General features: G+C 37.2%; 1 protein-coding gene across 7 annotated transcripts in view; it reads right to left on the bottom strand.

Moving 5' to 3' along the window:
- Window positions 1-16391: 16391 nt before the first annotated feature.
- Window positions 16392-25237, bottom strand: part of SLC4A4 (solute carrier family 4 member 4) — a 318368-nt gene continuing 309522 nt past the window's right edge. For all 7 annotated transcript variants that reach the window (XM_070505687.1, XM_044766111.2, XM_070505686.1 and 4 more), the window contains 3 exons: window positions 24310-24406; window positions 21844-21923; window positions 16392-20940 (listed from right to left, as the gene is read on the bottom strand). In XM_070505687.1, coding sequence (XP_070361788.1) covers window positions 21880-21923; window positions 24310-24406 — 141 coding nt within the window. In that variant the 3' untranslated portion in view covers window positions 16392-20940; window positions 21844-21879. The remainder of the gene's footprint in view (window positions 20941-21843; window positions 21924-24309; window positions 24407-25237) is intronic.

Raw genomic sequence — 25237 nt, forward strand, 5'->3', positions numbered from 1 at the left:
TGCATTTGCGAATATTTGTTTCACTCTATTTTTATTTTCTTCTTTGGGGTTTCCAATTGTATATATCTTGAACCTATATTTCTGTCCCCTATAATTTCTTTTCCAATCATCTGTGATTTGTCCTTAACTTCATTTTATTTCATTTAACTTTGCATTTTTCTCTGTTTTCGTTAATATGTGTTCTGCAGTGTCTATTCTGCCTTATGCTCTTTTCAAGTATATTTTAATTTCTATCCATTTTTCCTACATGGTTCTCCACTAGAGTAAAACATTTCCTCACAAGTTTAATCCGCTACACAACGTATCTTTTATGGTTAGTATTTGTCGGTTAATAAGAATTTATTACTACTTTCTCTACTTTCTTTTCTTAGAGTATCTTCACATCTAAATTATGCTAGTTCCTTTTTATTGCTTGTCGTGAATGCCTCCAGTATTGCTGGACCAGGTGTTTTCAATAGTTTCCTGGCCAAGGATAGATTTTTTTTTTAACAATACAAAGTCTCGCTCCAAATTTTCGCTATAGAGACAACCTGGTTGCAGCAAATATGGCTTGTCCATGTAATTCTTTGTGTAACCCAGTATCCTCTGCCTTTTGAAACTAAACTAGCTCCAGAGTAATTCTATTAATACAGGTCACACAATTCCCACCTCTATAGTCACAAAAAAATGTAATGCAGGTGTGGCCTTCTCCTTCAGGAGCTGCCACCACTGTTAATATTTCTCTCAGTTGTTTCTTATCTATACAGGTCTTTTCAAAAAGATGACTACTCAATCTTAAGGCCTATTACAGCTCTTACATATAACTAAAGATGATACCTGCCTCCTGCTTTCACCATAAATGGAATTTTTGGAGATTTTGATCCTTATTATTTTTCAATGATGTGTAGAGGGCAAAGGGGTAAGTGGTGATGTATACAAACACGTTCATGTATGGAAAATCTTTGTGCTGATAACATTTATATGCAATTACAGAAAAATCTCACACATTAATTGCTTAATTGCTATGATACAAAGTAAAATATGTTAGGTATAGAATAAATGATATAAGCAATAAGAGTAGTATCAAGAATGATACCAGAGAAAGCTTCACAACAGAGAAAGAAGCATTCGACATGGCCTTGGTTAAGAGCTAGAATAGAAGGGAAGGATTTGGAGGGAGAACAACTCCAGGGCACTGACTGTGGACTTGGCTGAGGAGAAGTGCGTGCAGGTGAGAAGGGGGAGATACTATTGAAAGAAGTAGTCGATAATACTCTCAGGAGTATTTGTGTTTTAAAGAGGATTACCATTCCTGAAAAGTTAGCCAGTGTTACACGTGGATTGAGGAGATATTTTAAAGCAGCAGAACCCTCAAATCATACCACAGAAGATAAATTTCTACTTGGACAAATTTGACTTTCACATTATTTAAAATTGAGTCTGACTGAAGCAAGGGAGGGGCCATTAATCAGTAGATAAACACAGTAATGAAAACAACTGGGAATCTAACATGGATATCCTTTTTATCTCTTTCCCTCCAGACTGAAAGCCCTATGAGGGCAAGGACAGCAGCTATTTTATTCACCAATTTTAATTAAGCACACACCGTGATACCTGGCACTAGTAGGAACTCATTAAGTAAATGCTGAATACATTGTGAATAAATATGTTCCTTATGTATAGCTTCTTCGAGTTACAGCTCTTTATCATTTGCAATTTTTCCTGTGATATGGTAAAATATAAACTAATTTGAAAGATTTTAAAGTTTGAATTTAAAAATAATAACAACTTTCTGCCACCTCTCCGAATAGAGTAAGCCACAATTACAAAGGCAGGACTGGAAAAATCAGTCCCACGGGTAGGTATGCCAAAAGGATTTAAATACTCTCTTAAAACACTTCTTTTAACCTTCAAAATGAGGATTTTGTTAACCTTGTGAAAGCTGTGCATGTGAACAGATGTATTCTGGAAAAACAAAGTTTGATCAATATTGTCCAGACAACAAAGGGATTCAGCCCTGAACGATTTCCACATTTGCCTGCTGCATATCAATCACAGGTGACGGCAGCGACCGCTCTGCTGTGACGGAACAGAGGTACACTGATTTCCGTTAGACACGCTTCCGCTAAAATAGATTAACTCTTAGTCATCGGAATCTGATTTGGGCTCAAGCTCAGCAGGCTAATTTTCAGCCTATGGGAATAAAGTCATAGTAATTTTCTGATTATTTCATGGAAAAGAAACCGGCAAAGATAAAAGAAAAACACCACACCAACAGCTACCATTGTCAGATATTTCCTGCATCTTTGGCCCATTAAACATCATCTGGTTAGGGTTTACTTTTAAAGGCGTAATTCCCGTAATCATTAGGAGCAGGAGTGTTCCCAGAGTGCATAGTTTACTATTAGGAAAAATGTCACTGGAACAAGGCTAATTAAACTTTGCTTTTCATCACAGTTTGGGTCTGGTTGCTATAGTTCCCTGTGATTTGAAGCAACAGTCTTGGGCTATATTTTACTTCCAGAGAAATATAGGGTGTTTTGGAGCAAACAGTAAACAGAAAGGAATATTCCAGTGGAAACTTGATTTTTAAGGAAGTCGTAATTGATGGCTTTCTTTCACTTGATTTCTTACATTAAAATGGCTGTGTTTATTCCATAACTAACTTGGCTCAAACATGCATGTATTTATTAAATTCAGGAACGCCTTCCAGAGACGTTTTACCAGATAGTGAACACAAAATAATGGGTAGATCCTGGTCTTTACCCTTGAGATTGCTCAGTCCAATGGGGAGATACCATGATAAGTGCTATTAAAAGAAGGTGAGGGCAAGGTTCTATGGAAACACGGCGTCTGGGGAAGTTAGTGGAGCCATCCCACAGCATCCATTGAGTCTTGAAACAAAAGTAGTACTTTACCAGGATTAGGAACTTCCATCAAGCCTGGCAGAACATAGTTCCCTCTTGGGACTCCTCCACAGGGACTGATTTTTAAATAAACTTTTTATTTTTGAGTAATTTAAGTTACAATTATAATACAGTTTCCCCTAATATTAACACCTTATTGGCCATTGTACATTTACCAAAACTGAAAAATTAACATTGGTGCAATACTAAGTGAACAATAGGCTTTATTCATATTTCCCCAATTTTTCCACTTTTTCTGTTCTAGGATCCAATTTAGGATCCAACATTGCATTTCGTTGTCATGTCTCCTTAGCCTGCTCCCATCTGTAACAGTTTATCAGTTTTTCCTTATTTTTCACGACGCTGACAATTTTAAAGAGAATTGGACAGGTATTTTGTAAAACATATTCCAATTTGGATTTGTTTGATGTTTTCTCTTGATTAAATTGGAATTATGTGTTTTGGGGAAAATATCATAGAGGTAAAATGTTCTTCTCATTGCATCAAATCAAGGGTACATGGTACTAATCTGACATAGCGCCATCACTTGGTTAAGGTAGTGTCTTCCAAGTATAGCAAAGTTCTTATTTTTCCCTTTCCTTACTCTCTTCTTTGTAAGAGTCAGTAAGTCCAGCCTGCACTCAAGGAGAGAGGAATTAATTACCAACTTCCGGCTAGGGGAGTATCTACACATATTATTTGAATTACTTTGTAAGGAAGATTTTTCCTCTTCTCCTATTTATTTATCTATTTAATCACTTATTTTTTCAATTTGGACTCACATATATTTATTTTACACTTTGGGTTATTATTCAACACTATATTACTTACATTGTTGCTCAAATTGTTCTAGCTTTGCCATTGGCGCTCTTTCAGGTCAGCTCCTGTGTCCTTTTGACAGACCCCCATATTTACATTCTTTTAGTACCTCTTTGTTTTTGGCATAACAAAATGCTCCAGGATCTTATTGTATTATCCACGAACAGCCATTTTTCAGGAATAGCTTTTATCCTCAAATCAGCCATTTTTCCAGTGAGCCCTGTCTTCTTTTACTGGAGAACAGTATTTAGGAACCAAAATATGGACACTGGGTGTGGACTTTGTGCAATGTGTTTAGAAACTGAGATAAAAACACAAAGATGAAGAAAATAGAATAAATGATGGCCAAAAAATAACAGAAGCTGGGGGCTGGCCCCGTGGCCGAGTGGTTAGGTTCTCGTACTCCGCTGCAGGCGGCCCAGTGTTTCATCGGTTCGAATCCTGGGCGCGGACATGGCACGGTTCATCAAGCTACGCTGAGGCAGCGTCCCACATGCCACAACTAGAGGGACCCACAACTAAGAATATACAACTATGTACCAGGGAGCTTTGGGGAGAAAAAAAAATCTTTTAGAAAAAAAAAATAACAGAAGCTGGAAAGCAATTGGCCAACTGGAAAGTGTCTCTAGAAACTAAGAAAAGTAAAAGGTAAACAAGCAGTGGAGGAAATACAGAAGCAAACCAATTGGTACTACAGAACCCCAAAGAGATTTGGAATGGAGGCACAAGCTGCCTCTGAAAATGAGAGTGCAGATGGACTAAAAAGAGGAGAAAGGATAAAAAGGCATGGAATAAGCAGTTGGATCCCTAGTCCCCCTCCCATACCATGTACACCCAGGCAATTATCCCTCCCCACACAAGCACAAGACTGGTGGTTTACTATCCAGAGAAGTTCAACCAGAAGGACTCTGGACTTGGGAACAGTAGGCTCAGTTTAGTGTGGGGGTGTCATGGAAAACAAGAGAATTGAACAAAAGGTTCCATATGGAATTTTGAGATCTCCTAATCCTCTATCCTTATTTGTCTCTGAAAGCACTGTCAGCCAGATTAGAGAATTTCTCCCTGGACAGTGGGAAGACCCAGAGAAAACACACACAGGTAGTGATAGTTGGGGGGTCTCAACATAAATGGTCCAGTCAGCCTACTCTACAGTGAAGCCCACAAGTCAACACCACCAATGCATGCCCACAGAACTTGCAGAACCACTTTTTTCTCATTTTTTAATTGTGTAAGGTATCACACATAAAGACTACGTATGACACACTCACAGATATATATGAAGTATATATAGATACACACGCAGATGCACTGAGATTTTGGGGTTATTTGTCAGCACTGCATAATTTAGACTAAGTTGGTTTATATAGAAATTCGTACCTAGAAATGCAGTGCTACCTTAACAAAACCTAAGCTATGTGACGTTGGCTCAGGGGCCAGCCAGTGGGTGTGAGGGAACTTTGTTAATGGAGTCTGGAAAGATGACCATCTATGCTATGCATTGGCAAAACATTTGGCAAATGGTTGCTTGTAATAACTTGGAAGAGAGTTAATGCGTTTAGTGAGCTTTGGATTTGGGAATAGAGGTTGGTAACAAAGTTAGTGGCATACTTTACTTCCTATATATTACAAGACAGAGAATTTGTTGAAAAAGAAAGTCAATGTGTAATCAGAGATGATAGGAATAGAATTGAAAGATGCATTTGTTTCTCTTCCCCAAACATGAAAAGCAAAACTGAGAGGGCATTTGAGCTACAAAAGGACAAATAAAATTCACCGCATTCCGAGGACCAAATCACATATATGACCATAATATCCTCTGTTAAAACTTTTCAATTAATTAAGATGGAGCAGTGAAATACTTTGGGTTGGATGAAATAGTACATGAATAAGGGACTAAGGGCATGACTCTCCTCCCATCTCCAAGAAACCTGATTAGTGAATGTCTGCCCTATAATTAAGTTTAGAGAAAGAGGCATGTCTTGAAAAGAATTGCAAATGAGGCTATAGGCACATGAAGCTGGCTGGAATCCAATAAAGGTTAAAAGCCTAATTCTGAGAGTATTTTGCTAGTTAGGACTAAATATGATTTGACTGTTCTTCACTAAAAATGACCCTAGAGTCCCCAGTATTCCATGTAGAGAAAGTAGGCTCAGTAAGCTGCTTAGCCCCAGGGAGGACATGCTCTCTAATGTCCTCTTCAATTGTGGCCAAGAAGGATATTGGAGAAAGAAAAATTTTCCAGAGGGTAGGGTCAAGAGCCGCAGAGGATAATAGACTGAGAACTTACTCTCCAGGAACAGAAGAGAAGTCTAATCAACAAGCATACCTCATCCTCAGAGTACAGGGGTTCTTGAAACATGTACCCAATGTGATTCCGGAATTGCTTTGTGCCTCTCATTATTTCTGAGAGAGAATATTTGTTGCAATTATCCCGCGTCTCTTCTATTGTTGAATTTTGCTGTGTAGGATCTCTTGATGAAGGGAAACCACACTCAGACCTGACGTAGTAAAGACAATCACAAAATTGTTTACTTTTATCTTGATGCTATTCCTGGACTTTTGGATTTTTCTCCTCTAAGCAAGAAATGAGTATATTTTGTGTGCAAAAGGGAAGGAAGCAAATATTTATGAATAAAATTGGAGACTGCGCAATAAGGTTGTGTTTTGTACTATTCTTCATTTGCTGTCTTTCTCTGGTGGAGGATTATGCATCCCTTCCTGTTGACCTAGGCCTAGTCATGTGACTTGCTTGGGACAATGAATTATGAGTAGAGCTTTAATAGTCATCAATGGTTCTCTTGCGCTCTATTTTTCCTGTGCTGTGAATTCAGCTATATCCAGATGGAAGTACTCCATTAACCTGAATCTTGCAGTAAAGATGATATGGAGCAAAGCTTCAGCCAACCTGTAATGGACTTGTTGCAGAAGTCAGAAATAAACCTTTGGTGTTATAAGCCTACGAGTTTTTGAAGTCCCTGTTGCCTTGCCGTAATTTTGCCCAAGCAGACTGATGTGGCTTGCTTTCCCTTTTGAAGATTTGCTGAATATATTGACGTTTTAAAAGATGGGCTTCACCAGATGGAGAAAGACGAACTCTGTATGATTCCACTCATAGGTGGAAGTTAAACATATAGACAAAGAGGGGCTGGCCCCGTGGCCGAGTGGTTAAGTTCGCGCGCTCCGCTGCAGGCGCCCCAGTGTTTCGTCGGTTCGAATCCTGGGCGCGGACATGGCACTGCTCGTCAGACCACGCTGAGGCAGCATCCCACATGCCACAACTAGAGGAACCCACAACGAAGAATACACAACTATGTACTGGGGGGCTTTGGGGAGAAAAAGGAAAAAATAAAATCTTTAAAAAAAAAAAAAACATATAGACAAAGAGAACTGATTGGTGGTTACCAGGGGAAAGTGGGGGGTGGTGGGGGTAGGGCACAAAGGGTGAAGTGGTTCACCTACAGCATGACTAACAATCATGTACAACTGAAATTTCACAAGGTTGTAAACTATCATAGTCTTAATAAAAAGTTTTTTTTAAAAAAAAGATGGCCTTGAGCCCTGCAGCCTTTATATGAGATGTAAGTTTCTAATATATTCTCATCTCCACTAAACAATGCTTCCATTGTTTGTTGGGACCATGAGTCACTCTATTGTGCTGCAAGAATAAGTACTAAAAGGTAGCATTGAGGGAGGAAGGCTTGCTTTCTCGTGTTCTCCTGACATCACTGAGGTTGGGAAGAGACGTATGGAGGTTTAGCTCAGCAGGTTTCTGCCTTGGCTTGGGATCAGGATATATTCCTAGGGAACTACACGAGATGATAAACCTGCTTTAAGAGATTAGGAGAACCATCAGCATAATGCCTGTGCTTGTTTTGAACTGGAAAACTGAAGTTACTTTCATGGGGTCACAGAAACTCAAAAGGTTTGTGTGCCTAAGTGGATTTGAGGAAGTCTCTACTGTAGAGCTAGTTGCTCATTTATTGGCTTATAAACTACCACAAAAGGTATATATTTTCATCTCAGTGAGATAGTCACTTGTTGAGTTCATCGGCTTGTCAGTGTAGTGGGACCCTGGCATCCCAGAGCCAAAAGATCTCAGAACATTTATCCAGAAAAGAAACAACCACCACCTTGCCTGTCTGGGCAAATGGGGAGGAGGGCTGGATTACTGAAAATTTTGTTTTATAATTTATTTTTAAGTGAAAACTTTACTTTATGAAGCATATTATTAAACTGAATTGTTATAATATATAGCATAGCTTAGGAGTTAAAGGGAGAGGTCCTGGAGCCAGACTGCTCCAATCAGCTCTACCGCTTATTAGCTGTGTGGTTATCTTAGGTTGGGCTCCTGGGAAACGTGCTCTGAGGCAGAGATTTCCACACAAGAGGCTTATTGGAGGATACTCTAGGGATTAACACTTGTGAGGGAGTGAGGGGAACAGGGTTGAGTGGAAAGAAAAGTTGGACTGTGACATGGTAGCACCAGAGGCTTCAGCTCATCCCGGTGGAGAGCTCTGGAGCTGGAATGGCCTTTCAGAGTCGTTCTGAATGGAGGTGTTACTGGATGCCGGTTGCCCCCGAGGGGCAGAAGTAACCCTGGGTAGAGCAGCTCCCTGTGGCCAAAGGGAATTTCTGGGGAGGGACTCACCTGTGACTGTCAGCAACCAACACCTGGGATGAGAGCCTGGGTCCTGAAGGAGCCCTGGAAAGTGCACCACAGCACGGCAGTTATCATGGGCAACTTACTTCTCTATAAAATGGGGGAAATAATAGTACCTCTCTCACTGGCTTGTTATGAGGATAAATTAATATTTGTAAAACATCTGGAACATTGCCTACCACATAGTAAGACCATACAGGTGATTGCTAAATAAATAATTTTTCAGTACAGGTTTTCAGGGAGTACAATTTAACAAATAGATAGGGGAGTTTTATTTAGTCTATTAATTGTTTCTTTGGGGATAGTCACTCTGAAAGTGCTTTTAAATGTTTGGGAGCAGTTAATTCTCAAGTAGTTTAGAAGTTCTCCATGGAAATCTTAAGAAAAGAATTAATTTCCTTGGAAGGTGCTTTTTAGCAATCACGCAAATATAAAATTTATCTCAGGCTTTATTCAAATTGCTACATATTTTAAATTGCTTAAATATGAATTAAGAGGGTATGATTTTTAACAGGTGCTGTACTAAATATCTTATTTGCATTTTCTCATTCCTCATTACAACCACCTTAACAGATAGACGCTGTACTGTTATTGCCTCTATGTACAGATGGAAAACTGAGACTTAGAAGGTTTTGCAAGGCTGGGATTCAAAGTTGACTCCACAGCCTGATGCTTAACCACCATACTCTATTTCCTTCCCTGTAAGTCACCCACACACTCAGCTGCTCCAAGTCTTTGAAATATTTTATTTCTTCTGCATTGTACTCAAAGAAAATGTAGCCTACCACTGTTGTCCTTCATGAAGATTCATAAATAACCCAACAGCATAATTTTGCATCTTCTTAATGGAAGACTCAAGTCTCCCATCTTAGATAATAAATAATTAAGATATTGAAATGTTAAATCTAACTTGTATTCATAATGAAGATGTCAGCTTGCATGGTATTCTGGAAGCATTATATAAAAAGATACGTTTTTGTATTAAATTACGTATTTAGTATGAGGCTATGTATCTTGGCATCAAAAATATACTCAGCACTTTTCTAATCATAGCATCTAATCACAGTCTCATCCTTCAAAAAGCTGATCCTTTAAAAACAGCTTATATATAGGCACTAATCCACTAATTCATAGTTACTTGTAGTTCTTCCAGAGTCAGCAATTGTGTCTGCCAGTTGAGAAACCTAATCAATAATTGAAGCTCCACAACTGCTAATGCTCACCTGATCCACCCCCTTGACAATTCTATCACTGAATCTCAACATTTGAAATATCCTGACTAAGCTCAATTTTAACCAGGTCAGCCTGACATACAAGGTCAAGTTAATTAGGGTAAAAGAAGATGACAGTATTCCAGATACTTGAGAATGCTTGTTTTCCAAGCAGAACATGTTATTGTGCTATTTCACCTTTCTTTGTCCATTCTTCCCACACCATCACAGCTCACATTTGTTCAGGTAGTAGACTGAAATACCTTGAGCTCAGGATGCTAGATCCCAATTCCAGCCTAACCCCAGAAGATGCTAATCAAATTCCCTTGGACAGTGATTGACCTAAATGTGGGTGAGTAATTCAGATCTACTCAATGAGACATAAAAGGAAGTCTGCCAGGCAGAGCTTTCTTTCCCAAATGCAAAGGCAAAGCCTGGCTAAGAGAAAGTCTTTTGCCTGTTTACCTGCTTGTTCTTGTTTTGATATGATGATTGGGAGTGTAACAGCTATCTTGTGAACATGAATGAAACAACCAGAAGAATCACAGAGATGTCAGCCCTGACAGCATCTACACACTGAACAAAAGCCAGAAGCTGCCCAATCCAGACTATTTAAGCCAAAATGAAACTTACCAATTCTTCCAAACACATTGCTGACTGATACAGTGTCTCCACACTTCTCTCCATCTTTTCTCTCACGTCTACTTCCCAACATTCTGTCGGCTGCCTTTTACACTGTCAAGAGTAAGCTCATTCACATTTGCTTCTGGTCAGTTTTTAATGTTCTGTGCTATGTCTATGGGTTGGTTCTGAATGTTGAAACCAATAAATAGTGTTTCCATTATTATGGCTATTTAATATCCTATGTTAACATTATGGCTACGTTAATATTCTAGCAGAACAAAGCAGTAGACTGTACTTACAAATCCATTATAATTACACCTGAGCTACTCAAAGGAGACTCATCAAGTTCAAGTAAACTCTATTTCCTTATACTCCATCAATAGCTCAAAATTTAAGTCTACTACATATTGGAGTATTTACTACTTAAAGAGTATTTATTTTTACTTTTCCTGGAGTTCTGATTGCTTTTGTTTTCTCTTTGGGAACATAAACATATACCTTCTTTACCATATCCCCAATATCTTCCAGATTCTTACTTCTTGGAATCAAGTGCTTTCTTTTCCTTGAAGTTTGCTAACTTCTATTGTAATTTGGACTACAATTTTCCTGTACAACTTCTGTTTTTCCAGAATTTCCTAATTGCCCTTTTTTTAAAAAAAATGCATTTATCTTATACTCAAGTTTTCCAAGTTTCTGGTCATTGAATCCATTCCGTGGAGCACTTTTTCTACGTACTTTCCCAGTGCCCTCTGTCTTCCTGCTGTAGTTGTGATTGGTTGCTCTCTAGACCTGATGCACATCTATTATTCTGAGATTTACTTTCAACAAGGCTGAGTCAGTTGTTTTTGTGACCTTGACTCTGTCTCAGTTAAATCCCTCATAGTGAGGTATATTCTGGAGTAATTTCCTAAAAATACGTCAGTAGAAGATAAGCTGTTTGGAATTTGATGATTTCTAAATATTTTATTCTGCCCCACATTTGATTGATAATTTAGTTGGATGTAGAATTTTAGGTTTAAAATAATTTTATTCCAGAATTTTTAAGACATTGTACTATCTTCTAGCATCCAGTTTTGCTGTTGAATAGACTATCATCATCTTAGCTTTGATTTCTCTCTCTGTGACCTCTTTTCTGAAGAATTTGAAGATATTCTTGCATTCTGAAATTTTTTTCTCGGTAGTCTGAAATTCCACAATGCTATGCCTATAGATATATTTTAAATTATTTGTTGTTCTGGGCATTCATATTTGTATATGAAGATCTGTATCTACCTTCATTTCTGAGAAAATTTCTTTATCTTATAAATTGATATCCTCTGCTTTTTCTTACAATTTTTTTTCTTTTTTATTCTATATTTTGGAGTATTTCATAAAAGTTATCTTCCAACTATTCTTTAATATTTAAAAAATTTGGAATGGCTTTTTAAGTTTCCAAGTCTGTCTCTTTCATTCCTTGATTGTTCTCTTTCAAATGATCCTGTTAAAATTTTGTACAGGTAACGTTTTTTCAAGTACAGAGCTAATTAGAATGATTTCTTTAAAGTTATCTCATTTTCATAGGGTTGATCTTTTCTATTAATCTCAGTCTTTCTCAGTAGTGCTTAAGGATTTCTTTAAATGTCTTGCGATTTTTATTGTCTATACATAACTTCACATTTTAGAATGAGAGAAAAATATTTGACAGGGAGCTTGGTGTTTTTGGGTGAGTCTTATTGACTCTCAGGCCTTGCCTGAGTGTATATACAGATAATTATTCACTAATGTCAGATGAGGAGACATTTTGTTTTGCTTTGTTTTGTTTTGCTTTAACAGGGGTTTTCAATTTTTCCCAAGGCAATTTGTTCAATTATCTTAGAGAAAACTGATTTTTTTACCTAAGGATAGCAGCTTGGCATTAGATCGACTGACAAGCAGAGGTGGGAGAAGGGATTCCATATATATATATATACACACACACACATCCTGTTAATATCCATTCTCAGCCAGCCCTACTTCCCATTCCCATCCTTGGTCCTACCAACAATGTCTGAGTCTGAGCCTTACTGAGATTCTCCTGGCCATTCATCTATGGCCTTAGTTGTATCTTCCTTCTCATGTGTTCTAGGCTGCAGCTTCCTCCCATCTGCTTTTATCATTTAAACTTGCATTTAGCTTTCATCATTAGAATTTTGTAAGAGTCTCTGGTCGACCTGTGCCATCGCTCATATTTTTTTTATTATTATTTTACAATCATTTTAATGGAGTCTTGAAAAGGAGAAGTCTTGGTTCACCGATTTGTACAGAAGTCAGTTTCACATTTAAAAAAATGATCCTGAAGGCAGGATAGGGAGTATACATTTTTAACAGGCAAACCTAGAAGCATAAGCACCATTGGGAGGCTAGTTCAGTAATTTAGGTAATAGATGAAGGGCATCTAGCTTAATGTAGTGGCCATGAAGATATTTATAAAAGTTAACTATTTAGATCTACTAAGGAGGTACAATAGAACAGAACCAGTGATTCATTAAATGAGTGAAATGAGGAAGAGGTGGGAATTAAGGATGACATTCAGACCTCTGGCTTGAGCAACTATGCAGCTGATGACATCATTTGACATGAGGAACATGACAGAGTGTTTGGTGGGATAGATGGATGAGTTCAGTTTTGATATAATGTGTCATTTAAGGCCAAATGTTCTGAAATCAGTTGCATGTATAAGTCAGAAGTTCAGGAGAAAGATCTGGGCTGAAAATGCTGATTTGGTAGTTGTTAGCATACAGACACTATTTAAAGCTGGGGGAATGGGTATGATTGCTGTGTAAGAACATGAAGAGTAGGAATCAGGCCTCAGGGAGAATCCTGAAGAATATTAATACTGAAAAGATAGGAAGAGGAGCTCACAAAGGCACCTGAGAAGGAACAGAAAGAGAGGGAGGACTTAAACAATAATACTTAATTGCTGAAGGAAAAAATTTAAAAAGGCATGAAAAATTCTAAGAAGATTCAGGCAGAAATATATAAGAAAATCAAGGAGACTGAGGTGTCCAGAAGCTCTATTATCCATCCGGTGCACCCACTCTGGGCCAGTCCAACTGTCATCTCTCATGTGGATTACTGTAATGGTTTCCATTGGTCCCCCTGCCTCTAGTTCAAGGACTCCAATTTGGGCAAATCTGATGAATTGCTTCCTTTCTCAAAACCCTTAACAAATTGCCACTGCCCTTTAACATAAACCCAAACTCTTTGAGCTGAAGGAGGGGTTCCATGGTGTCAAACACTGCTGAGAGGTCTCTTGTCCTCTGAAGACACGACCTGGACCTTGTTTTTTCAGAAAGTGTTCATCCCTGCAAAGCCTCATTCAGGCCTTCTCTCAGACCACAATCTCCTACCAGCCATCCTGTTCAGTTATTGCTAGTACATTGGCACTGTGTCTGCACAGAGATGACCTATGCCACGAACATTCAGCATTCTCTCCATCCTTCAGCCCTTTCTGCCTTCACTGCAATTCTGTTTCCTCTGCCTGGGCCAATCTTCCCCTCGCTGTCCACCCAGCTTCCTCCATGCATGCTGCAGGTCTCCACACAACTATCACTCCCCAGGGAGGCGTTCCCTCTCTACTCAATCTCCATTAGGTCCATTTTATTCTCATCTTACCATGTCTTTTTCCTTCATAGCACTAATAATAATTCATAATTCTATTGTTATTATTTTTATTTATTGTTTGATTGGTTCATTGTATATCTCCTCTTCTAGACCACGTACTTCATTAGGGCAGGAACTGTGTCTATTTTGTCCACTGCTTTCATAGAGTCTGGCACATAGTAGGTTTCCAATAATTATTGAATGAATGATTGAACAAATGCATGGCAATTATCTGCCCTCCACCATTCTGTTTTACACCTTTCAGATTTGGAATGTCCTTTATTCATTTTCTTAATTCCACTTCAGACACCATTTGTCTGGCAAATATCTTTTCACCCAAACTGACAGATTGTCTTAGAAACTCTTGACAGACAATTTGGCCTCTTACTCTCAAAAGGAATTGATAACGTCCTCATGTGGGCCTCCACTGTCCCTGACACACACTTTTATCACAGCACTTAAAAGTTTATCTCACTACTTTGTCTACATGTCTGTCTGTCCCACTTGATTGTAAGTTACTTGAAGTTAGGAATCATGTCTTATTTTTGGTTCTCCAGCAACTACCTCATTCATCACTTACAAATTAATAAACGAACAAAAATAGACAGTTTAATATTTTCTGGTGGCCCCATATCATCATTTTGAGCATTAACTGCAATACGTTTTTACCTTTAAGACATTTAATCAATTTAATCACTAGATTTCAGTCACTATGGCATCAATACATTTCACCTTTAAGAACTGTTGTGGTGTCCTTGCCTCTGGACTAAATAGCCTGATTCTTAACTTCTTGAGAATGTTTTCTTCAGTTTCTTTATATCTTCTCTCCTCCTACCAGGACTAAGCTATTAATTCTTGCCAGCTCAATTTTTCTATCAGTAATTTTCTCTGTTGTTTCTGGGGAAATTAATAAAAGAAACCTTAACTAAATTGGAGTCAGGAAGACCTGTACAGGTAGCTCCCAGACCCTATCACATATCATCAACTACACCAAACAGGAAGAGACAGAAGCTTGCATCTTCCACAGGAAGTAGAACTACTTTACTACTGAAGGAAGGAAGATTTCCCTCTCCACCCAACAATGGCCTAGCCAATGAGAAATGCTGAAGTTCAGCCAATAAGTCGTTGTCACCTTTAACTGCTACTTGCCCCCAGTGGACTTTCATTTAGTATATTCCCTCCTTACTCCCCCATTTTCTCTATAAAAGCAGCTCCTCTTAGTTCTTTTCTAGATTTGCCTATGGTTTGCCATAGCATGCACATCCCACATTGCAATTCTTTGGGGTATTCTCATATAAATTCACTTTGAGATAAAATAACAGGCAAATTTGCTTTTTAAATTGATATTTCTCACCTCCTATGCTCTGAGAAATCCACAGATGACTAAGCTTAATAAATTCAAGTATTTTCAATAAAATAACCGTAAATAGATTCTGAGTGAGGATTCAAGCTCTTCTCCGAGAACTATGATGCTCAACCTGGGGTGCCTAGACCTCGAGACAGAGGGTTTGGTAGTTCAGATGCTGCTGTGTTTTACTTCCTTGTTCTCAGGCAGGTCAGGTAGCATAACAGAGTTGCTGAAGTACACATTTCCTTTCTATAATATACTAAATAGAACTTGATCCTAATTTCTTGACTCAGTTATTGTTACGCATGACAATATTTAATGAATTCTCTGTGGGTATGTTGAAAAATTAATTAAATTTCCCCTATTATGATCTATTGTCAATATGGCTTCTGCTCCTTCTTTCAGATCAGTGACACAGTCCAAACCCCATCCCCTACCCTCCGTTATCACCACCACCACCATCACTATCAAGATGCTTAGAGTTATTGCCTCTATATCTTTTCCAGATTGAAAGATTGTTTTAGCCAGTTTTCTTGCCTTATCTTTTTTTTTCAGTGTAACTTTTTACTGCTACCAATGGTTCTGTCTCCTCTCTTCGTTTTGTTCCCCTCCCCCACCCATCCACCACCACCACCATGCTCTAATAACTTAGGGCTGAACTGAAGTTTCCTAAAGAGCTGTAAATATTACATGGGAGCCTGGATAGGCCCAGCAGGAAGTGAGCTTCGTATGTCTTCCATGGAGTACCATTCCAGGATTTTTTTCATTTGAATATTTTTTAATAAGTGCTTAGGCTTAGCAGTTTTTTTGCTTTGAGAATTGAGTATATACATCAATGTATATCATATTGACTATAGACGTCAATATACATCATTTATGGATTCAACAGAATGGCATTTTATATTTCACTAACTTTATAAAAGAATAACAATACTACCTTCTCAATAAAACCATTCCGCTGCTCTCAGTTGGACATATTTTTTCTTGCTTTGAATCCTTACATGATAGCACTTCACTAATACTTGAATAGATAATTCTTACAATCTCTTATTTTATATAATTTGGACATTTATTTTTATCCTCCTCCCTGAAGTGATTCCAAGTAATTTAGGCCAGGGACTCTGACTTACTCATCTTTGTAGTCCCTGCAGCACCCAAAGAAGTGAAATAAGAGGCACTTAATAACTATTTGAAGAGTTGAACAGAAGCACTTGACACTCATAAATGCATAAAGTTACTTTATTTTAAGTATACATTTAATTTTGAAAAATATAAATGCTAAAATATCTCATCTTCTTCATCTCTTAATTCCATAAAAGTCACAATAGAAAGCTTCATAAAACTGTAAAATACTATAATGTTATAGGAATTTTAGGTTTTATATTGGAAAAAAATTATTAGTAATATATTGAAATGTTCTCTGTTCTTTATCATTTTGTTCCACCATGTTGATCTACTTCATTTAAAATAAAAAGATGCATCATTTCTCCAAAGTTAATAAAGACTTAAGAGAATAAAAATAAGATTATCTGAAAGTGCGTATTGATTCTGAAAAGTAATGTGTACGGATATGTACCAGCCATGAAAATGGCTAAAAAGAGGCAACTATTCACTCTTTTCACATTGTAGGACTGGGACAAAGTTACTTCTGGCTCTAAAAGTCTCACTGGATGACTTTAGCCCTGAGTTGCAATATTTGCCTAGAAAACAAGAATTCAGCATTTTTTTATGTACCCATAGAGCACAAAGAAATCAGCCAAGAACTAGGACATATCCAAATTTCTGGTCAAAACACAACTTGACTGGTTAGCATATACCACAAAACATTTTTATTTCAGGCTGCAATGAAGCTCAATGAAATCATCATCTGAAAACTCCCAAGGCCCTTCAGATAGTCAAGTGCTATAAAATGTCATTTGATTATACTCAGCCACTTGGTGCTACCGGGCTTCATGCTCACGCTGTGAAGAGCAAATGTGAAATATCATGGAATAAATAAGAAAATCTCAAGTTCCTGCACCAAAATCATTAAGTGGTATGAAAAGGATTGAAGAAAGCTTTGTCCCATCCCTGAACAATGTCAACCTCAGTAATACAACTCAAATGGTTTTGTTTTGCTTTTTAAAGATAGTCAGCAGTCAATACATTTCAAGTACTTTAACACAGTTAAAAAAAAAAAAGAACCAAAAACTTGGAAGACAATCATTCTCTGTATTAAACACCAATACATAGCTGATAAAAGATTTACTCTGTGTGTGTTGGTGCATGTGCATAAAGTATACACAAACTGAATGTTGCTGGCAATTACTCCTCCCCTCCATCCTTTGAGGTGGAGAGCTGATTAGAGAGGGTTTTGTTTTCTTCTTTGAGCCTCCATCCCCCTACCCTCATTCCACTGCTTGACTGGAAGAAGAAGCAGGAACGCTGCTGCCGACAGCACACAAAATACATAGGAGTCCAAGTCATTGTTTCACATAATAGAGAAGAGTGACTTTTATCAAGGAAAATAGCATCTCCAAGAGATTTTCTCTCAAAGGCAAAACCAAAGGCCTTTATGCCCCTTTGACGAAGCAGACTCTTGGCTAGTGATCTCTTCCAATAGTAATTTTGTACAACAACAGGACGTCTAGGTAACATCTCTGAGTGGACACTTAGTCCTGTACTTCCAGCAACTTGAATCTTAACTCCATATTCACATCAGGGAGAAACACTCTGTAAAAAAATGTACCATTGTATTCTATGTGTCCAGTTTACATAGAAACAAAACCACGTAAAAATCAAATTAGTTCTTAGACAATGAGTAAATTCAATTAAAATACAGATAATTTGGGGGCTGGGCCAGTGGCATAGTGGTTAAGTTCGTTCACTCCACTTCAGCAGCCCAGGGTTCATGGGTTTGGGTCCTGGGCACGGACCTACACACCACTCACCAAGCCATGCTGTGGTGGCATTCCCCATACAAAAAATAGAGGAAGATTGGCACAGGCATTAGCTCAGGGCCAATCTTCCTCACCAAAAAAAAGAAAAAAGAAAGATAATTTGGTGCCTCCGTATGGACCTCAGGTTCTGTTTGTTTGGTAGCTACTTCTGTGCCTTTGAAAGTAATGATTTTTTTTAAACTTCCCTGGATTCCAAAATATTGAAAGTGTTTGATATTAACTGTTCCTTTTAGTAAGGTAATATCTGCATTGACATCATGAATTTCGACCTCTGTCACAGAACAGGTTTCATAAATGCAGGTGTAGATAGCTTTTAGATCTGCTCAAAGGCTGAAATACTGGGTTAAGTTGCTTCAAGAGTTCTTTGAAACGGACAGAGAGGGGCATGAATCCTCAAATACTTGATTCATGATCAGAAAAATAAATTATTATATCTAGAGCTTTCATAAAAGTGAACAAAAGTGTCTTTAATTTAACAAGATCATAAGTTCGGTTGAACTTACTATGCATGACTTTTAAACATTTTATCGATGCTTCCATCAGTTAAGAAAAAGGAAATGCTTCTTATATATTTCTATATTAGGGTAATGAAAAACTAGATAATATAGAGTAATCATTTTAAGGAAAGCTCTAAATACAAACATGATGCTAAAATTTGGCACGTGAGGTTTTAACAAATAACATGTAATTTGCCACTTGCATTTTAATGAAAAAATTGCAGATCATTTACGTCTAATTTGTATAAAATCAAAAGTTTTAAGATTATCAGATACTATAAAAGTAACAGCTAATTCAAGATAAACTTTTTATAATCAAAATTCCAAGAGAACAGAATTATAATTTAATTAATATAAGAATGAGTGAGAGTGAATATGTGCATATCATGAAACCAAAATAAGTGGTTTCATTCTGCTTCTAGTACTCTTTCAACAACCTGTTTTAGCTAGGATATATTGCAAATATGGTTATACGAATCCAAAATTACGGATTCAACATGTTAAAATGTCGTTTTAAGGCAGATTCACAATACATAATGCAACCTATTAAAACATTACACTTAAATAACATGCTAAATTTGGTAAACAAAGATCTAACTTTCTTTTTTCTAATTTTCAATATGGTACTTTGAAATACACATACACATATATATACACACATATATATTCTAAATGTCCCAATCACAAGGAATAATTGTCTTTCCATCCCTAAGAAAAATGTGTGAGTATTGCTAAGATGTATACATATATAGCTCTGCAGATTTATCTGCATTTCCATAAACACTTTATAGATGTGCAAGTGATCTATTAATATTCCTATGGATTTTGTATTGTAAATATAGGCTATTGTATCAATGATGGTGACTGATATCTGGGTAATAAAATATATTTACCCTCATTTGTAAAATGGTAAGTCTCTTGGACCTCTGTTGGATTTTTCATATGTGGTTTGGATTTTATGAAAACTGACACAAGAGGCTGGATAACTTTGTCCTTTGCCTGCTGTCACTCTGTCTCTTTCTAACTTTGCACACATGTGCACCAGCCACACACAGAGTACATACACAAACACACAAATATTTCAAAATGAAAAAAATGCCTAACAATACTGCATAGGACATTGACATGGTAATACAATCAGCATCTGTGCCCGGATATCACTATTATCAAAATGTCAGTTAATCCCATTATATAGGAGCTTCTTCCTTCTCCCCCAGTCTCCTTCATAGAACAGTTAAATTTCTTTTAAAGAAAGGGAAAAATGGATGCTTAGAAACATGGTGTTTTTAATCTGATCTAGCCCTCTGGCTTACCCTAGAGATTGTGAATTTGTGTGTGTGTATGTGTGTGTGTGTATATGTGTGTGTAAAAATCACATTATATACAATACAATTTTTACAGAAAGCCTGGAAGCTACAAATAAGAGGTAGAACTACTCAAAACTATGTTTCCTGCTGCAGGAAAAAATTCATTTTCTTTACAGTAATTAAAAAAAAGTTTAAAAAATTGACAAAAAATAAGTTGCAGGTTAGGCCCCATAATTTAAACAACAAAATCTAGGAAGAAAAATATTCTTCAATGTACTCAACAGATAAATTCATTAAAGGGTTAAAAAAAGTTGCATAGGAAAAAGGGACATTCCAGCACTTGCTACAATGATGGCGATAGTTTACTACAGGGAGTAAAGTACCTTTAGTTTTTCTTCTTTTGATAACTCTAAGATTAGGGTTTACAAGCAAGAGCAAATTAGAATAGCAGCACTTTTTCCAGTCCTGGAGAGCTCTAGAAGCAAGAAGGGACTCTGTCTGGAGTCAAGGTTTGTTCTACCAGACAGAAGGACAAGCCAGTAAGCACAGCTCCAAAGCTAAAGTTGTAAGTTCCTTCAATATTTCAATAAAAGGTGTTATAAAATCCTGAATACTTTTGCCCTCTGCTTAATAAAGGAAAAGGACAGAGTCTGTGCATGTCTTGAGTGACAGAGGAATTTGGTTGTCAGAGGACACATCTGAAAGTATAAGAACACAAAGGGGATTCTTCAGATGTTCTTTTTAAGGAACGGTGCACTATTGTCTTGATTTTACCTATGCAAGAGAGAAGAAGCCGAGAGAGCGCTGTATTATTTGGCCAGTGACCAAAAACTAAAACAAAACAAAAATTAAAAAATACACAACCAGACAAAAAACAAGAACATTAACAACAAAAACTGTCAGTTTGAAGAGAGACAAACAGGTTACAATGTAGTTTCTGTTCCCTTGCTCCTCCAGAAATAATCATTGTCTTCAGGCTCAAGTTCTATTCTAATTTGAGGCACAACTTTTACTGGAGTTCTAGGAGGACTAGAGAAAAAGAAAAGAAAGAAAATAGTAAGTACATGAGACTTCCTTTATCATCTGTCAAATGTTTATGCACTGGACAGAGGCCAAATGTGTCCTTCTGTTTTCTTTAAATACTCATCTCCTCCTTCTGTATTAAAAACAAACGTTTTTAATGGGATGAAGCTACCAATAAAGTCAAGAAATTCAAGTACAAATTTCATAAGCTCTCATACCTAGATTAAAAAAAACCCCAAAATCAAGAAGGACTGCCAGGTGAGGGGTACTGTCAGAAATTAAAGGACAAGAAGACTTACATGAAAATATTCAGAGATTTCACTTTTTTGAAAATGAAGAAGGATCCAAAATCTCTAGACTTGTGTTAAGAGGCAAGGAAACTACTGGAGGAAAGTTGTCAGGAAATGGGTTACCCCTTAAATCAGAGATGATAGTGAAATGATAAGAGCTAGCATTGATCCTGGGCTTTACCTTAACGATACTGAAAGATTCCAGTACAGTCAAGCGCCACGTAATGATGTTTTGGTCAACAACGGACCACATAAATGACAGTGGTCCCATAAGATTAGTACCAGATAGCCTACATGTGTAGTAGGCTGTACCATGTAGGTTTGCGTAGGTACCCTCTATGATGTTGGGACAATGATGAAATTGTCTAACAACACATTTCTCAGAACATATCCCCGTTGTTAAGCAACGTATGACTGTATTTCTAAGAGTAAGTAGAGTAGCTCTTAGAATGCTTTCTACCAGTAAAACCAGGGCAAGGTTTGGTGATTGGGCAATTTATTTAAGATAAATTGTAGAGAGGAAGAAGAACAAGGTGTTTTGCCAATAACCCACCACTGACTACATTTCTGTAGGGCAAGCATCCCAAAGAACAACGTAAAATGCTGGGCTGTGCTTTACCTTGGCATACCGAGTGACTGAAGGAAAGGAATTTTATCAGCACGATGTGTGGCGTTCAAGGAATGTTGGTGATCTTTCTCCTGGGGGGAAAAATGTTTTAAAAGCATAAATAGTAGTCTCTGGTAAAGTATAAAATTAGAGTAAAACTTAAAATCTTCACAAAAATGGATGCATCGTTCAGAAGTGCAAGGAATAAGAAAGACAAATTTAGACAATTTAAATAAACATTGTATGAAGTGAAGGATCTAAGTAGTGGGATGAAGCCAAAATCACTTAGTTCTTTTCACTTTAGGTTTCTGGGATGGATGATCGCTGTTTTTCTCAGTGAGAGGGGAAGAGGTGAATCATTTGTATAAGGTGATAGCATTGACTTAATGTCTAAAGCTTGCCCTTGGATTTCCTTCCATCTTCAGCACTCACAATTTTGTCCTCTGTTATTCAAGGGAGAAAAAAAAGATTTTTGAGGAACTTACTTACACTGCAACTCTACTATCAATTTTGTTCTTTCACGGATTATAAAGAATTAATATGACATTATAAAAGATCTCAGAATGATCACGGGTATTTTGCTTAAGTAAATTTCTAATATTATATCAACTTTTAATGTATCCTTTTAAAGGGTTTTTGAGAGAATGAAGAACTAGTACTAAATAATCAATTTGTCATAAACTTTCTCCAGGAGCCTCAAATTCTAGCTGTGATTTTTGCCTTTCTTTTTTTTCTTAAGCAGCCTATAAACCATACTTAGAAGGGCTGTAGCACGTTATGATGCCAAGGGATGACATATGTGCTGTGTTCCTTTCACAGTCTCCTCTTGCTATGAATGTTCTCAAGATGAAAAATGAAGCCAGAACATAGTCTAGGAAGTTCGAATTCCAAACGGAAGTATTAAGTAAATCCCATGGATAGGACTGAGAAGAAACGAGCCTCAGTTATAAGCTGTTGGTTACAGATTGGACACTAAAGGCAAGACTGCTTTAGTTCTTTATTCTTTAAACCCAGTGTGGTAGCCAGCCTCCAAGATGGCCATCAACGTGCCCTGCCTTCTAGTATTCATATCCTTGTATAATTCCTTCCCACATTATACCAGAGTTGGTTTGCATGACCTATAAAATATGGCAGAAGTGATGGTATGTCACTTCTGAGATTCAGCTATAAAAGACTGAAGTTTCTGTCTTGGTTTTTCCCTCTGTTATCACTGGCTCTGGAGGAAACTGTATTATGGGCAGCCCTGTGGAGATGCCCATGGGCCAAGGAACTGAAACCTCCTGCCGACTGCCTTGTGCATGAGCTTGGAAGCAGCTCTCCTGTTCCAGTCAAGTCTTCAGACTTGATCTGAGTCGAGAGCTTGACTGCAGTCTCAGGAGAGATCCAGAGCTAGCTAGACTCTGACCCCAAATCAGCTCCTCCTAAATTCCTGAATGTCAGGAACTGTGGGAGGAAACACATGTTTGTTGTTTTAAGCTGGTAAGTTTCGTGGTGATTTGTTATATAACAATAGATAACTAACATACTCATTTTTCGTAAATAGTCATTCATTTCAAACCCTTCTTGGTAACCTCTTATGGAAGCTGAAATGGCATTGTCAAATGGAAATTAAGTGTCTCGACTGTCTTTTTTCAATAACAGACCAATATACCTTGAAGTGCATCTGGATCTAAAAGAATACATTTTCTTCATATGAAAACTCAAAGTGAAAGTAGTTTGGAGGCAATTGCTACTTGCTAGTGGAAAAGCTTGAGATATTCACTGATGTTACTACAGAGGTTTTCCCCCTTTTCAAGTGGGCTCTTAACTCAATTACAAAAGAAAAGATGACTTGTCAGAAACCATTGCCCCTTAGCCATCAGGCTATTATGCCAGAAAGACCAGTGCAGTTACACAGGTGATTCGGAAATAGCAGAAAGGCAATGAAGAAATTAGGAAGACAATGCACATATCTTATAAGTTATACCTAAAAAGTTGTGTTAATAGTTTTTGATTGCCAATTTAATCGAAAATAACAATTATTCCAAATTTTCAAGATTAACAATTGATTCATCGATCATTGAGAGACTCATGATGCAATTTCTCTTTTGAGCTGATTTGGTCATTGGCTGAAGCCTAAGGAAGACAAACAGTAACAGACAGTGATGTAGTACTATAAGCTGCAATTCTAAATACCAGTGGAAAAAAGAAAAATCAATTAAAAACATGGTTATGAGTTTAGCGGTTGAAAGAAACTGGTGATAACTTGGATCAGAGAAAAGACTACCAAACAAAAACATAAAAGGTTATGAATAAAAGGAAGAAGAGTGAAGCTCAGGAAATGTAGAAACGAAGTTTTATAATAATTGAGTGTAAATCTTCACATAGAAAAAAAGAAAGAAAATAGAAGGAAAGTTAATGTAGATGGTAGTTGTAAAGTTTTTCCCTGCAAGTGCAAATCATATTGAAGCAGGCATGCAAGAGGCTAGTTCTACTCACTGTCGGAAGGTTTGCTATCACTTAGGAAAGGTTGCTGTTCCATGATGTCCATTGGAATTTTAATACTTGGAACTTTTTCTGAGTATGGGCAGTCAGACTGTGAAAGAAATTTACAAGTTTTTAGAAAGTTTGTACTATACAGCCCTTCCTACCTCCCAGTATTGAGCAAACCTATCATATTATCATTTACATTAAACTAGGGAGAAAACGCACAGATACAATCATTTCCACTTAGCTAACTTTTCAAATTCTATACTATCTTTCTCTCTCACATTTGTTTTCCTCTCTTCTGAGTTAATGAGACTGAGTCAATTGAAATGAGACCCATACCAAATGGAGATCACTACAAATTAAAACAATTGTAAAGCTTTCCATAAGCCGGATTCCCAACTGGCAAACATTTATAGGTTTGTTGTACCTGTAAAGCAAACAATCTCAGGGTGAAAGATTAAATCTAGGAAACTTCCAAAACTGTAATACGGATTTGAAATTCTTGTTTCCTTTATGATTCTTGTTTCTGATTCTATCTCCAGGAAAACGATGATTTATCTTTCATTCCAAGACAGGCAGAAGACTTTCTAATATCCGCTATCAAAGAGCCTTCTATACATACTTGAAAATAAAGTCCTTTCTTTACTCTAATAAGCTATTATAACTATTTTATACTTAAAAGTCCATTTCAATTTGCTTGTACTAAAGATACTTGAAAATTTAGCAAAACGAGAAAAGGTCTAAAGGAAGGTGCCTATGATGGTCAGATAAGCAGAGATGAATTATAACCAGAATAAAATGATAAAACCAAGCCGCTAATCATGGGGCTGTTTAAAAAATAGGCCACCTAAACCAAAGCTGTGACAGATTTCCACAGAATTACGCCTTTACTTTTTGTTGTTGTTGTTGTTAGCATTCATTATATTGTATCCAAGTC

Source organism: Equus asinus, chromosome 3 (assembly GCF_041296235.1).
Source record: "Equus asinus isolate D_3611 breed Donkey chromosome 3, EquAss-T2T_v2, whole genome shotgun sequence".
Lineage (NCBI taxonomy): Eukaryota > Metazoa > Chordata > Mammalia > Perissodactyla > Equidae > Equus > Equus asinus.